Source organism: Corapipo altera, unplaced genomic scaffold, assembly GCF_003945725.1.
Source record: "Corapipo altera isolate COAL_440 unplaced genomic scaffold, ASM394572v1 0, whole genome shotgun sequence".
NCBI classification, from domain to species: domain Eukaryota; kingdom Metazoa; phylum Chordata; class Aves; order Passeriformes; family Pipridae; genus Corapipo; species Corapipo altera.
The window spans coordinates 41,151,717-41,167,790 of record NW_020884872.1 but is presented as its reverse complement, the minus strand read 5'-3'; the positions used below and the strand labels follow the sequence as shown (position 1 = coordinate 41,167,790).

The 16,074-nt window shown below is 40.6% G+C and overlaps 1 protein-coding gene across 2 annotated transcripts in view; it reads left to right on the top strand.

Annotated features, from left to right (window-relative positions):
* Nucleotides 1–740: 740 nt before the first annotated feature.
* The window catches only part of DNAJC3 (DnaJ heat shock protein family (Hsp40) member C3), a 30,689-nt gene continuing 15,355 nt past the window's right edge, over nucleotides 741–16,074 (top strand). The window contains exons 1-4 of one of the 2 annotated variants that reach the window (XM_027645314.1): nucleotides 741–891; nucleotides 6,647–6,757; nucleotides 9,593–9,717; nucleotides 10,835–10,909. In XM_027645314.1, the coding sequence (XP_027501115.1) occupies nucleotides 810–891; nucleotides 6,647–6,757; nucleotides 9,593–9,717; nucleotides 10,835–10,909 (393 nt within the window). In that variant the 5' untranslated portion in view covers nucleotides 741–809. Of the gene's footprint in view, nucleotides 892–1,426; nucleotides 1,455–6,646; nucleotides 6,758–9,592; nucleotides 9,718–10,834; nucleotides 10,910–16,074 lie in introns of those variants that run through there. The other variant, XM_027645322.1, reaches the window with a different exon arrangement.

Here is a 16,074-nt window from a genome sequence, read left to right as displayed (position 1 = left end):
AGACCTCATTGCAGTTACAACTTCCTTGTGAGGGGAACAGGAGGAGCAGGCACTGATCTCTTCTCTGAAGTGACCAGTGACAGGACCTGAGGGAATGGCCTGAAGTTGTGTCAGGGGAGGATTTAGGTTGGATATTAGGAAAAGATTCTTCCCCCAGAGGGTAGTTGGGCACTGGAAGAGGCTCCCCAGGGAAGTGGTTCCAGCACCAAGCCTGACAGAGTTCAAGAAGCATTTGGACAATACTCTCGGGCACATCTTGGGGATGATCCTCTGTGGGGCAGAAGTTGGACTCTATAGTCCTTGTGAGTCCCTTTCAACTCAGGAAATTCTGTGATAAGGCAAGATTGTTTCATAATCACTTTCTCATTCTCCATAACTCTCCGAGCAAATTGTTAGCTGTTTCTGACTCTCGAGATGCCAGCATCGGCAGGGCGCGGGTGGGCAAAGAGACAGGAGAGGAAATGCAGAGGCAGATATGCACACTGTGACCGGGTGTCCCTCTCTGCGGGCGGCCTGGGGCGGCGCCGCCACCATCTCTGCTCAGGGCACGTCGCCGTGAGCGGCGCCGAAGCCGCCATCTCTAGGGCGGGCACCGCCATCTTTGCACCGGGCACGGCACCCGGGCGGGGCCGGGCGCGCTCGCGCAGCTCCATCACGTCCGCCGGCGGGCCCAAGGCAGGGGCGGGCACGCGCGGCGCGGCCAATCAGCGTCGCCCACGACCCTCCCCGCTGGAGGCGCAGCCGGCGGTCGGTCGGGCCGGGCCCGGAGCCGCCACTGTCGGGACCGGGCGGCGGCTGAGCGGGAGGAGATGGTGTCCCCCGGCGCCTCCGCCGGGCGGCTGGGCTCCGCGCTGCCCTTCCTGCTCGTGCTCCTCGACCTGCAGTACCAGGGTGAGCGCCGGGCGGGAGTCACTGAGGGGGCGGCGGGGGGAGCCCCGACCCAGCCTGGCCTTGCCCGGGGGCCGTGTGGCTCCGGGGGCTGTGCCGCCCCTCCGCCCGGCCTGGGACAGGCCGCGGCTCGGCCCGCGGCTGTGCCAGTTGGGTGCTGCTCGTCCTGCTTCTGCTCTTCCTGCCAGGCTGTCAGTCGGGCCGTGCGGTGTCCGCCATGGCGGCGGGGCACACACACCCCTCCGGCCGTGGGACGGGAGAAGTATTTAGAGAAAGGGTGTGAGGAGGGAGGTACAGCGCTGCCACCTCATCAGTCGGGGCGGTGGCGGAGGGTGCGTAATGAGGGCACCGCCGCTGCCGGTGAGCTGCTGGGGTTAATCGGAGTTCCTGGTGGTGCGGCTTGACGTGGCTCGGTGTGTGTGTTCGCCTCGTTTTCCTGGGATTGCTGATGGGATGGGGTGAGGCTACCGACAGCCACTGTGAGCCCTCGGGATGCCGTGGTGTCTTCGGGTGCAGCTGAGGGACAGCATTGGCCGTTCCGTGCCGTCCGTGAATGCCTCACTCCGGTATGGAGTTCCTGTAGTTCCCAAGTTCAGAGGTTTTTCCAGTGGCCCTTCTCGGCCACAGCCGGTATTAGTGCCACTCATACAGATTCACTGAGGCTTCTGACAGTTGTGTTGCATTTGTTCCTGATTGTGTTTTGTTGTTATGGTTTCTGTTGTTTCTTTATTTTTTTTCCCCCTCTCACCATTAGTATTTGAGGTTCAGCTTATCTGCACTTTGTGCGGGTTGTTTACTTTCAGAGTACACTGTCAGCAACACTTGTGTAGCCAGAATTTTTTCACAGGCTTCTGTTAAATTTCTGACTCGGTTATACGATAGTGTTTGTTGTCAGAGTTTCACCTGAGGGACGTTCTTTAACTGGCAGTGGCAGATGAAGTGGAAGTGAAGGTGTCAATAGTCAGAATAAGTCTGTGGACTGAAGGCTAACATTCAAAACTCAGTTGATTCACCAAATTAAAGAATAGTTCAGCTGACCGGGTGGCAACAGGAACATACTGTGGCAAAGATACTCTGTCTTATAAGACTACATACTGTGGTGTTAAATTGCCTTTTTTTAAATATGCATTCTAGTGGTGTTAGAAGACAAAGAATAACTTTTGTCAAAGTATACTTTTCCCCCTGAGATTTTGACAGTGGTGCTCCTGCTAGGACTCTTTTATTTAGAGTTGCCAGCCTATTTCAAGTATGTGGTTTAATGGCTATTTGGACTTATAAAGTCACATTGCCTAATTTGGGGGACATTTTCTTAACTTCAGTTAATAAAGATGTAGACTTCAGTAACAGAATGAGAAGTGGTGATTCTGGATCTTATTTACTAAACTACCCTCTTAGTTCATGAGTTCATTTTTCCAGAATGTGTAGTTAGAGGACTTAGGGGAGGGGGTCTTACATTATTTAAGTATCTAGATTCCCCCCCCCCCCCAATATTACTCATCTTCGAGCTCAGAGATCAGTTCATATTCACATCTAAATTTGTATCTTAATGTCTTTATAATAGAAGTCTGCCTTGTGTCATCTGAGTCATGAATCTGTGGAAGAATCATTCTGTATTAACTTTGTATCTTACAATTATGTCTATTTATATCTGGCTGGAAAATGCCCCAAAAAGGTTTTTGAATACTTGGTGATTGTGACAGGTTGGTGTTGTACTCCCTGAGTTCCACCTGTTCGAATACCTGGACTTGTGCTGGGTTTGACGCAGATCCTCTCTTGGGAAGATCCATTCTTCATGGAATGGATCACACTAATCACAACAAAAAGAGGCTGCTAAGGAGGACAGAGGACAGAGGAGTGTTGTTCATTTTCGCCCTCTCCTTCCTGGCAGTAGAAGAAAGGAAATGTAATATGGGGAAGAATAAATGGGCCCTGAGTATACAGAGCTCAGTTTGTTACTGTCGGACCACAAGCATCAAGCGTTTCTTTTCCTCCCCCCACCGTGTGTTTCAGCCCTGAGTTTGGGAGCTTTTTTTTTAACTCGCTCGGAATAGCAAAGGCTACTTGGGGGCGGGGCTTTTTGTTGGCCACTCAGCTATATTTACCAACTTGCTTTGCAAACAGAAGGAATAAAAACTTGATGGGTGGAAGTTGCAGTGGCTCAACTGGATACTCTGAGACTCTTTGTGAACCTCAGAAGTATTGCTTCTGAAACTGTGGTTGCTTGTCCATATCTTACTTTGTTCAGTGTTGTGCTTGAAAACCATACTTGCAGACAGACATAAATTAAAGCCTAAACCTGTTTAAAAATAACAGCAAACTTAAGACCGGTTGTGCTGAACACGGGGTCATTCTGATCAAAAAACTTTGCAAAAGACAAGATAAGACAATCATTAAACTCCTCTATGTAAGAAAAAACGGTTTAGATGAGTGTAGTAAAGATTAGTGACATATGCGCTTCTTCTTTGCCTTTGAAACAACTCTTTCTGTTACAGAGTAGGAATTAATTCTATTTGTTTTCATAGTCTTGTTACTCAGCTTAGGAACAAGATTTAAAAAAAAAAGGCGGAAATTTTATGGAGGAGGGAAAAGAGGAGGGTGTAGATAAATGGAACATCTTGAGACTCTTCTCGGGTTGCAGGGCTTCCTTGAGTGTTTTACACTGCGGATGTGACCAATTATATGAGGATATGGTTGAAGTTTGTACACTTAGGTACCTACATATTAGCACCAATTATTCTAATAAAACAGAAATCCTACCAGGAAGTTACAATTTGTTTGAAGTGAGTGCATTTATCTGGAAAAACAGGTTACCTGCACCTGCTTATGTTCCCTGTGCCTTCTAACTGTTGTCCCGTGAGTTGTCAGGGCTGGTACCAATCATCTGGGAATAGTTTGGGGGTTTGTGTTTGATTGGGTGTTTTGGTGTTTGTGGTTTTTTGGGGTTTTTTTGACTCTTTCACTCTTGCAGAAGTACCAGGAGTACAGACCTTGAATTTATCAGAATATCTGACTTGATTTGACAAGTCTGGGGCTCCTGTGTGTGGTCATCTGAGGCTCTTGGTGAATAGATAACAATTAGTCAGGCTTTAGAAATAATATTCAAATTAAAATATTTGGAAGTTTTAAAAATAAATATTATGCTTGCATATCTGTTGTGTAAATTTAGTTTCTTGCTGGAGCATACAGAGCTTCTTCAGCTGGGCCCTTGGTATCTGTTGGAAAAAGCTCTGTGGGGTGGGTTTGGTTTTTTTGCTCTGGCTGAACTTTAGTTTTTAGGCTCATTCCTAGACCAGACAGTGAATAGGCACCCAAATAGTTGCACAGAATCTGAGTCCTTGGACTCCTGTGCTTATGTTATCAGTTTTCAGATGTCTGTTGTTGCCTGGTTTAGTTAGAGCAGTTGTTTGCCTACAGCCAGACAACGAATAAGCAACAGGTTTCTGTGAATAAGCAGCCCAACTATCAGGTCAGTGTACAGTGTTCCTGAGTAGTTACAGTAAATATCACTTTTCATCATGATTAGGCTGATGGTACAGGTTGCTTCTGGAGATTCACACGTCAGTTTGTGATGTTCAGCTCTTTGCAGTGCCAAGGTTTAATGTGTGTCAAGTATAATTAGTCTTATTCTGCAGGGAACCTACAGTCCTTCACAATTTGCCTTCTTTATTTATGTTGCTCCTGCTTTTACTGTTTACTTGTTTGCCACTGTGGTCACCCGTCCCATTTCTTTTATTAATTGTCCTCAGTATTCTCACAGAAAAAGATGTCTCTCCTGCCTAAAGGATTATGTAGCTGTTGAACTGTACTGAACATAATGTGTTTGAAAGACACCAAATTGTGTAGGTGCAACTTATTGTGGAAAAATATCTTCTTGGAGCTACCTTGGTGTGACTAAATGGGAAACAAGGACACTCCTTCAGATGCTTGAAACTGTTTTGAGGTTGTTTTTTTTTTTGTGTGTTGATTTTTTTTCTCCAATGCTTGCTTTTTTCATTGTAGAGGACACTGGACTACTTGATGATCAAAGCTAGAGAAGCAGCAAAATGGGCAAGGAAGAATGTCCTTTTTTTCCAAAAATTGGATGTTTATATAAAAACTTCGTGGAAATAGATATTGTGTATGAAAAAAAAATTACTGTTCATTATCAGTGGAGCTATTTGTATTGTATTCAGAGCTATACATACCTAGAATTTATTTTAAAATGTCATTTAATGAGATCCTCAAATTGTCCATATGATAAATAATTGTTATTTTAATGTCATCTACTTAAACAAAAAAGTATTCACTGGAAATTTGGGGCTTATTTCATAAAGTAGTTTCCATTAATTAAAAAAAGGAATTTGTTTGCTGTTATTGTTCTAAAACAAATAATTTATCTGAAGCCCTTGAGTCCAGTTTGCTGAATTATTATCAATCTCTTAGCAGACAAAGCTTTGTCTAGTGGGGTATTTTATTCACTTTAGTATAGACAGCTCCATGATTTTCTTATGGAACTAAAGGAATTATTAAACTGTATTAAGGAGTGGGAAAGAAAATTAAATTAAGATCCCAGGTGTTGTGAACTCCTGGGTCTAAAATCTTGATGACTCGGTGATCGGAAATTACTGTTTTTTCGTTACCAATACTTTGTTGTTTAATTACCTTTCAGTGTGAGAAGTTTGGATATCAGTGTAGTATAATGCTTTTATTCAAACTGTGAGAAACAACTTCCAAGTGTGACTGCATTTTCATATTTAAAATTAATTCAAATGCCTGTCTGAATTAGCTCAATGCAAAACCTGAGTGAAATAAATTACAAATCCCTGGTTTTTAATGTAATATGCTTATTCAGGATTCCAGTGTTTTCCCTGGCTTAAATTTAGGCATTAGGAAAAGGAAACTACTCGTAGTGTAAAAGTTTTAGTAGTCACAAGCTGGCAGTTAATTTGTAGTGAAATTCTGCCCTCATCTGAAGACTGCTGGAAGCAGGACCAATGAAGAACCTGTTGCTGAATTGATGTATGTACAGCATGGACCTGCACTCAGCTGCTCATTTCTTCTCAACAATAGTCTTTCGCTGTTGGTTGAGTAGCAGCAATTTATTAGCTTTAAACTGAAACTGGCACTTCAAAGAATTACCACTTCAGTATGGTTTTCATGCTACCGGTTAAATGAAAAAGGAGTGGGAATTTTTAATTATTTTTGTCAAAACTTCGCTCTGGAAGTGCAAACTATGGAGATGAGACAAAAGTGCAATAGATGAGAAGCCGATCTCTAAGTAGCCAACAGTTCTCAGTTAAGTACTGATTTAACATCAGGGTCATGAAATTTAACTTAGCCTTTGTATACTTGTTCTGTGTGTGTGTGTGAGTACTTTTCCAGGTTCCTCTGAAGTTGAAAGCCAACACAGAAATGTAGTTGGTCAAACTGTATTTGTAGTTGATGTAAAAGTCTTGATGTGCAAAAGTGTATTACTGAATATATAGGCAGGAGTAGAAATGCATGTTTGGTGACTTGTCACAATGTGGTACTTTATGATGTTTTATCTAGTTTGACACATCCTTATTTGGACATGCTATGAGCTTATGAGGCTGCAGGTTGCTTTACAGAACCACAGAATCAATTAGTTTGGAAAAGACCTCTCAGATAATCAAAAGTACAGGAAGATGTGACTTCTGCCTCTATTTCAATAACATGTTGTTAGATGTTTTATTACTGTATTTGTTTGGTATAATCAAACTGGTCGTTCTGAACCATGATCTTTTTGTTTTTCTTTAAGGAGCTGAGTGTGGAATAAATGCAGAAGTAGAAAAACAACTTGAAATGGGAAAGAAATTATTGGCTGCAGGACAGCTAGCAGATGCTTTATCTCACTTTCATGCAGCTATAGGTATGTATCTCAGGGAATGACTCTTGCACTGAAATACCTCTGGGTGGGTTTTTTTGCTTCATGGAGTATCCTGCTTTCTTACAAATTGCATTCCGTGAGTCATAGAAATTGGGGCACCCTTATGCAGCAGTTTGGACAGGAGCCAACAGAGAGGCAGTAGAATATTTATCCTTTGGTTTTGATAAAAGAAAAATTAACTACATCATACATAAACACAAAGTCACTGCTGTTCTGCAAGTGAGCTGTATGAAAGGAATTATAATTGATTCTGGTATCTTTTAATGAGGTATTCCCTGTGTGTCTAATGCCATCAAGATGAGGTTTTATATTTATGACATTTTTCAAAGTATGTCTTTGAAAGGCTGACTTCTATCCAGGGCTGTAAAAAAAGTAATGTTTAGAATAGTCTTTCTCCCTTTTTATTTTTTCTTAATTAAATCTTGAAGTGTGTGATACCTCAGTGAAACTGGTGCTACAAGTTTGAGATACTGGATGTGTAGTGTAGAGCAAAATTGTCCCTCCATTGTACTTAACTAGCGAGTTAGTTCTTGTTTGGTGTTCTGCCTTGTCAACAAATTGAGGAGTTAAATGTTTGGGTTTAAGAATTTTAACACAACTTTGCTGATTAAAATCCTTTAATTGAAGCACAGAGACAGCACCAGTAAAGAGCAGAGTCCATTAACACCACAATTTCTTAATTGCATGGTGGGGTTTTTTTAAAGTTATTGGACTTTGTTATAACGTGTACAAGTGCATAGTTTCCTCCGTGAAAAGAACGTTGCTAAGATGTTATACATTTATGGGTCATACTGTTGGTATTTTTCTATTTATGCCTTGGTCCAGTAGTGAGATGTAAATGAAATATCAGAAATATTTTCTTTGCGTTCTCCAGGATCAACTTCCTTTATATAAGGGAGTGGAGGGGGCAACTTCCTTTTTTTTCTGTGTTGTGGAAGCTCCCCATTCCACCAAGAGGCATTCTGTTACTCCTTTTGTTTGTGTGTTGCTGCCAAAGCATTTCTGTGGGATCTGCATTACAACATGGTTTACTTACTCCTTTACAATTGGTTGGGAAGATTTATCCTGGATTTGGTGAGAAGTCCAGTTCAGGCTGTGGCCCTGCAGTTGCTGTTGGTGGTGCAGAGGCAGCAGTGGTATGAGGTGGGATGAACAGTGAGGTGCCTGCGGGTGAAACCCTCTGCTTTGCCAGCTGTGCTGGAGCAGCTTGTAGAACTATGGTGTAACCACTTCAGTTGTGACCTTGATGGGATTCTTAGTTGGATGCTAATTTGAGCCTGATTGCCTAATTTTCATCAGACTACTACTTCTTTTGCATTTTGCCTCTTTGTTAAGATTTTAAGCATGATTTACCAACTGTGCTTGTAGAGGAGGCATGAATTCTTTTTTATCTGTACTACAGGATTGCAGGCTGTGAGGTAAATAGATCTCTTTGTCTTGCCTCAGCCAACCTGTTTTTGTTTTTTTGCAAACATCTAAAATAGAAGAAAACTACTGTCCATATTATCTCTCTTCAGTTGAATTTTCAACTCTTTCTTTAATCCCATCAAGTTGATGGCTTATAACTTCTCACTGGGTGTCAGTTGCTGTTCATTGCTGGGGTACTGAGGCAATACTATCTGACTATCTGGTGCTTTTCTGTTAGCTTTTTCCTATCTTTCGTCTTTGTGTATTAATAAAGTTCCTGAATTTCAATTTTTGATTTGTAGTTGTAGCCTACAGAGATGTATGTGAATTTATTTGATGTCCATAATCCTGGCAAGGTGACATGCAGCGTGGGAGTTATTAAACTTGCATTCCCACAGCCAAGACATTGTAGAGCAAGAGTGCAGATATCTTTTTCCAGTGAGAACTGAACTAGTGGTTTGGTAATGGAGATGACCAGCTATGAAACTCAACATTTATTTGAAAATTCAACTTAACCTCAGATGAAGTGAGGAAGAAAAATGCTTCATATGGATGTTCTTGTCCACAAATTCTGGATTGATTATTATGTTTTTAATAGCACAGTAAAAAGTTTCCTGTCTTTTACTGCATGTGATTGTTTGGGTGGTTTAAGTTACTTTTCCTTGAGAGCCTACAGTAACTGTTACCTGTTTGTTTGAAATACTTGCATAGAGAAGAATGTTAAGAAAATTGTTCTTGGTTTCAGAGACTGCGGTTTGCCTCCTGTACAGGTGTGTGTGTATGTGCTACCCTAGAGAGAGTTAAAATTGCTGGATCTTGGAATTTTGGCCAGAAGACAACATAAAGTGTATGGGCCCTGAAGTTAGCCTTTAGGTTTTGATAACACGTGCATTTGTCTGCTGATGAGAGGGGGTGTTGGTGCCCATTTTATTATTCAAGAAAGAAGTTGCTGCTATTTCAGTGGGTGATATAAAGAGTTTGTGTCTGTGATGGCATTGGACTAATGTACTCATCATTTTAGGATTATTTTCTTGCGTCCTATTTGGTGATCAAGGACTGGGCTGGAAAATGATGAATTAACATGCTTTCACATGTAGGCCTACAGCTGGAGGTAAAGGGTTAGTATGTAGTGGCTGTTCTGTGCAAAGCTAAAGAAACATGTACATATTTAACCTCCAGTGCTCTCAATTATGTGGCATTTACTGTGTTTCTGTAATCTTTATTGTTACATTATCAAACTGCATAGAAAATACTGCTTGGATAATGTTACAAATGCTGTGTCTTAATAAATACCATTGTTTCCACTGGCTTAAAAGTAAGTTAATATATTTTTAGTCATTACAATTCTGCTGTACACAAGGTTTCTGTTGCTTTAAGATACTATTCTGATTACTGTTTGTTCATTTGCAGAAGGAGACTCTGATAACTACATTGCTTACTACAGAAGAGCCACAGTGTACTTAGCCATGGGCAAATCTAAAGCTGCAATTCGTGATTTAAGTAAAGTGGTTGAATTAAAGCAGGATTTCACATCAGTAAGTATTACTGGAATTGAAGACGAATCAAGTGTAAAAAAAAAAAAAACCTGCTTCAAAGAAGGTTGGGGTTTTTTTGTCAGATTTTGCTCAACAGGAATAGAGAATACACTCTGAAGGCTTTAAATAGGATAAAATAATAGTGGTGTATGTGCTTTAATTTGCGGCTGTGCTGACTACAGTCTAGCCAGTTATTTGAACAACTAGTAGTTTTATTAAGTACATGTTCTCCATGGATTTTTGCTAAACTCTTCCCTTTTCTCACTTGTGGTTATTCTTCTCTTTGTCACCAAGGCTGTGCCCTCTGGGGCAGGGAGAAGAGAGCACACAGATTTCTTTTTTTTCTGTCTTAATCAGCATTTGATTTGAGACATCTCTTCTCCATAGGAACTGTCCTAATCTCTCTGCCTTCCTATGGGATTGTTGCAGGTTCTGATTACCTTACCCCTTTCTCACTTGTGTATACTGTATATGGAGGCTGCCTCATTACCTGGAGAGTGATGCTGGAGTCCTCTCCATCTGATTCTGTCATCTGCCTTTTCCATGGGCAGTGGCATGTCCTGTATAGTTTACAATGAAGAAGCAAATGTTAAATTCATTGTTGTAAGAAAACATTCTATCATAAATCAAAGCCTTATAAATAAATAACTTGTCTTTTTACATTGTTTCTATTATTCTGAATTTAGTGGAAGAATTAAATGTGGCAATTATTTATTGTTTATTATTTATGCTATTTTCTTAATCTGTAAGCAGTTATAATCAGGAAAGCGATGTAAATTCAGCATTCACTTTTGTTTGTGCAACTCTTCAAATGAGTTCTTTCCATGAGTTGCAGGTGCTCATAAAAACTGTGGCTGCTCTTTGTCCCTCAAAAACAAAGTATTGCTCTGGTGCAGAACAATACTTTGCCATTAAAGAGGCCTTATAAGAACATTGTTAAATGTAGAAGACAAAGAATGGGTGTTGTGGTCTCTATTTCAGCTTGTTAGCTGTACTAAAATCAAACTTCTTTTTTCCTGCTGAAGGAAGCTGAAGTTTCATACTTTCAAACTTGTGTTCATACTTTTCTTTTGATTTACAAACAGGAATTCAGCAATTATCTGATGTTTCATTTCAGGCAAGATTACAGAGAGGACACTTACTGCTTAAGCAAGGAAAATTTGATGAAGCAGAGGATGACTTTAAAAACGTGGTAAGCTGGAAACCTAAGTTGAACTACATCACTGCTTTCAAGGTTGGGTTCTGAGCCAAGGTCATATCTCAGCTCTGATGCTCTATGGTATATGGTATGCATGCCTGGATTTGTCTTTCCTGCTCTTTAAAGTGGTATGGATAAATGACCCATAAAGTTGCAGTATAGTGATGAGGATGAAATTGAGTGTTGCCTGAAACAATGTAGCACTTTGAAAAGTCTTCTTTGCGTGTACTTGACTCTTCATGATCTCTGCTTGATGACAGCTGTACTAGGGAGCAATCTTCATTCATAAAGAAATAAGTGATATGGGACTTGAAGTACGTAATTGAACTCTGGTTTACATCACTATGTTGTCATCTCCCTGTGAAATCATGAGGGAAATCACATGGATCAACCTTTAAAGGTTCCTGTCTCTTTTCACTGATTGCAGAAGAATTGTGGGCTTTTAATTTAGTCACTGAGCTGTTAAATCAGTGAATTTCAGTGGCATGCTTCTGTCTGGCTTCTAATCTGCAGACGAGTTCTCCATCTTTCATGAATGTGTTGATGATACTTACTCTCCATGATCAGGAAGTGCCCAAAGTTTTCATACACACAGTTGGATATTACCCACCTAAAACTCACTTGGGCTGTTTATAGTTTTGATAGGTGTTTTTTAGCCCTACACTGCAAAAGTAAACTGATCTAACCCCAGAAGAAAGGTCCTTAGAGAATGTGAAGCTTGATTTCCTCCCCGTTGCACAAAATTCATGTAAATATGAGTATAAATAAGATTCATTCTTATTCTTGCTTATTCTTCAGGAGTTTCTAGTTTGAACAACTCTCTCTTATGCCAAAATAAATAGAATTTGCAGGTGTAACTAGTGTCATCATGTTAGCTTTCCTTGAAGAGTGTGGTGGAGAAAGTAGTTGTGTGTTGCAGATTGCAGATGTTTAATGGAAATCCTGTTAGTGAGTGTGGATGACAAAACCGGAGTGGTTATCCCATGTGCTCAGTAGGACAGTTGGGAGGAGTGGCTCTTGCAGGAGGCAGTCTGTGTTTGTAGCAGAGCTGCAGTAGCTTATTTTGAAATTTATGTAGCAATGGCTCCTCCGGCTGCTGCTGCTTCTCCTGTAAGTTTCTTAGGAGTGTGTGGTCTGATAGCAGTGCAGCCCTGCTGATTGCAAATCAGTTGCTGCAGTAGCAGTTGTGTGATGTCAGTGTCGACTGTGAATTTGTGTATCTCTTTGCAGTTCCTGTTCTGTGAAATATTGCTTAATGCTGCGTGTGGAATTGTTTCTTCAGTCAACTGCCAAGTATCTTTCCCTTTTGCCAAACTGGCTGCAAAAATTTAGATTGCTGCCTTTGGTCAGTCAAATAATTTCAGTCCTCAGGCTTTAAATCTGAAGTGGAACAGAGTTTCTTCTCAGAAGCTGGCTTAAGAAGATACCATATCGGTTCTAAATCTTACTTCCAGCTTCCTTTGTTCTGTGAACAATACTGCCCGTGTACTTAGAGAACTGGCAAGTGGTCTCTTTTGAAGAGCACAATTCTCAGTTAAGTACAGTATATTCAAGAAAAATGAACCAATTTTTAAAGTAATCATTTGTAATAGTTTAATTTATTCATATGAGGAGATTAGATTACACTACATACCTTGAATCTTTTAAGAATACCTATTTCTTTGAAAGGTTTCCCTTGTTTTCTTCTAAATTTTTCAGATAGTCAAACTACTTATTCTACCAGTTCTCTGCATCTCTAAAATGTATGGTATACTCTGTCAGTATTTTTCCATATAAATATGAAATTGCATTTAATCTCAAGAGGAGAGGAAATTAGTCACAATGCTGTGAAGTGTATCAATATTCTGTGGTCCTTTTGGGTTTTGTTTTTTGTAAATGAGAGGGGAGGAGAGAAGGAAGAAGGTGTTAGGTATTGAATAGCTTTCTAAATGATTTCAAGACTTGAATCCAGACCCTCTCTTTTCTACCAAGAGCAATAGGGGTCTTATTTTAAGTCAGTGGTCAAAAGCTGAAAGGAGTAAGTTGTACCTTAAAATGAAAGTTCCATCTGCTACTAAAAGATATGATGGAAAAAAATGCCAGTGGGATCTCAGGTTAGAGTTTAGTTGTAGGCTTGGCCACCTAAAATAGTGTGTTTTACATGTGAACTCTTAACTGAGTAAATGTAGGTCAGGATCTGAACAGCCCTCTAGCCTCTCACTTTGTTGGCTGGTTATCAGATAAGTAGAATGCTCTCGTTCTGGGTGAGCATGTAGCTCATGGTGTCCAAATCTGGAGGTAAATTGGAGATGTGCTTGGGCCATCCCACATTAGTAGTGCATGGGGTCTAAATCTGCAGTCAGTGTAACTCAGTAGGAATGCAGCAGCCTGGTCATATGTTTGAGTTTGCAGAAATTGAGTGTCATGGAAAGATGGGGTCGAAATGCTGTATTTAAAAACTGAATCTTTTACCCTATCCATCCTCCTCACTGAAAGGAAAGGCTTAATTTGAAGGAGAACAACCTGCTTTCTGTAATGTGTAGGGTTTCAGGATGTTACCCAGAATAGGTGATCCTGAGAATGTCATGTGCTCACAGAAGAGAACTGCAAGGTGTTAAATGTGAGAGTTTTTACCTTCAGTTGTAATTTTTCTTTCCCGAGGCAATAGTTGTGTAGATGGGATGGGCTTTCTCCTGGTAATGCCATCCACCTTTGAAGTAGATTGTGTACCCTTGAATGATAGCGGATGTGTTATCTCTTAGGTGATTTCACACAAGAGATTGTTTGGATCAGGTGTTGATTTAAAGGGAATAGTAGATCAGATTTTAAGATATTCCCCACTCTTGAATTGGAGAAACCAGGTCAGAGCGTGGAATCTAAGAAGACTAATTTTACTTGGGCTACTCAAGGACAGATGTGTAGGAGTGATATGGTTTGTAGTTCCCTGTAGGATGCTTGCATTAAGAGTAAGTGTCCCAATGTTGCTTTCTGTGCCTACCAAAACTGCAAGGTGACTGATATAATGAGCCATCCTTAAAATGCTGTTTTCTCCTAGCATATTCCAGAAATCTGTCAAATCCCAGTGGAGACTCTGAAAAGCTATTTTTTCTTCCCATCCCTTCTCTTTGAGTTACACTCCTTAAAAGGGACCTCAGCAGTTTAGGAGATGCAGTCATTTTTGAGGGAGAGAAAAAGCAAAAAACATTCAGCCCATCTAAATGGAGGGGAGGATGACAGGTAAACTTTGCCAGCTTGTAGGACCAGTGGTTTTGTGTAGAGCTTAAAAAAATCATCAAAGCTGTTCTTTATGTGTAATAGTAAAACTATCCTAGTGAAAAGAAAAAAAAAAAATCATATCCTCAAATGGTTTCTATAAAGTTTCATAGTATATGGAAAAAGTTTCATGGTGAGCACCCTAAACTTCTTTAAACTTAAATGACTGCTAAGCAGAGTGGTTTCTCTGTATACTCCTGCCCTCTATGTTGTGTCAGTACTGGCTGTCTTGGGATGCAGTGCCAGTGTGAGAGCAGGCAGTGGGAATGCCTGACTGGAAAGGATGCAGTATTCCTTTTTGGGAGCAGAGCCGCTTGAGACTCCAGCCTTCACGCGTTATTTTTAGATTGCCTTTTTTATCCCCTACTCTGTCCTTCCTGTTGGCTGAATTTAATCATGAGGTTTGGATAGAGGGTGAGATTCAGACATGCCTTCTCGTATTAAGCAGTACTGCATTTCTAGAAACCTCTCCTTTTGCCCAACAAATGCACCAAGCTGATGGAATTCTTTACACAGACCACATTTTACACATGAAAAAAGGATTAAGTAGAACTCCATCAGTGATTTTTAGAAAGCTGTGCTCATGCTGTATGAACAGTATTTGTTTCTCTACTGTAACTTTGTTGAGTGTTCATATGGTTTAATATCAAGTTCTTTCTGGTTTAGTTAGTAGTTTCTGAGTAATAGAAGTCAATAGGACAGATCTGTGGGCACATCAGCAGTCATGTCAAGCAGTTAAAGCCCTGGAATGTTTAGTTTATCTGTAAAAATGTGATTTTTACTGAAAATAAAAGGAATATTGGCGTGCTTTGGTTGATGGAAGGCCTTCTGGAAAGGTGACAAAAGCGATGCAAATCCTGGCAGCCCTGTGTGTTGTCTGTGACTCTGCTTGTGTTCTAGAGAAAATGACAAGCCTTTGAGTTGCTGAATTCTGTAGAATGAACAAAAGTAGGATAGAACTTCTGTCTAGTCTATTGGAAAGTGTGGAAAGGGCTAAGTTGTCATATCTCTTTTAAATTCTAGTCTTTGTTAAGACTGAGTGTAACATTTGTAGTTGCGGTTTGTTGCAGTAAATGCTGTATATTGAGGTGTCCTAAATAAGCAATTCTGTCTGCCATAGAAGAACAATCCCTTCAGAGCTGGAAACTGAAGGCACATCTTCCAGCTCCACTAGATGTCAGCCAAGACCAAGTGACTGAGCTCGGTACATCTGCAAGTTGCATTCTAGTCTAGAGAAGCCCTTGGCTCTTGCAAAATACACTGGACAATTGTTTTCCGTGGTTGGTTGGTATGTGTAATAGTACTGTTTTGGATGTAGGTGGGAGAGACCATCTTAGGGCAGTGTAAGGTAACCTGATTTGATTAAGTTGCTAGGCAAGTTCGGGTTGGGTATTTGCAGCTCTCTTAACCACGTCAGAGTGGTCAGAGAAACATTAGATGTTCCCAAATATATCCCTCTGTGGTACTGTGATTATCTGTAGCTTCCTGCTTAAAGAATAAAAGGTATTTAAATATTTCCTTGTGTTTTTTTCCTTCTGTCTATCATTATAGCTGTGTTACTTAATATGTTATTAGTGCAGGACTTTCTTTTGTGCACTGTGTGTGATGTCTTGATCTTAGATACAAACCATGGAGGTTCCTTCAGTTCCCCTCAGAATGTTTTTCACAAGATTATTTGATTTCATGGTCTGTGTATTTAGGTTTGAAAAGCAAGAACATAAAACAGCTTTGGAAGTGTAGAGATATGTCTCTGTTAGTGGCACTGGACCACTGTAAGCAAGGTATAGGAACAGTGTCTGTAACATTTGGGAGTTGTAAAAGTAAATTTTTTTTTTTTTTTCAAACAACAGTATTGAAGTTTTTTGAGTTGACAGTATCTGTTTATAAGAAAGATATTCAAATGCTGT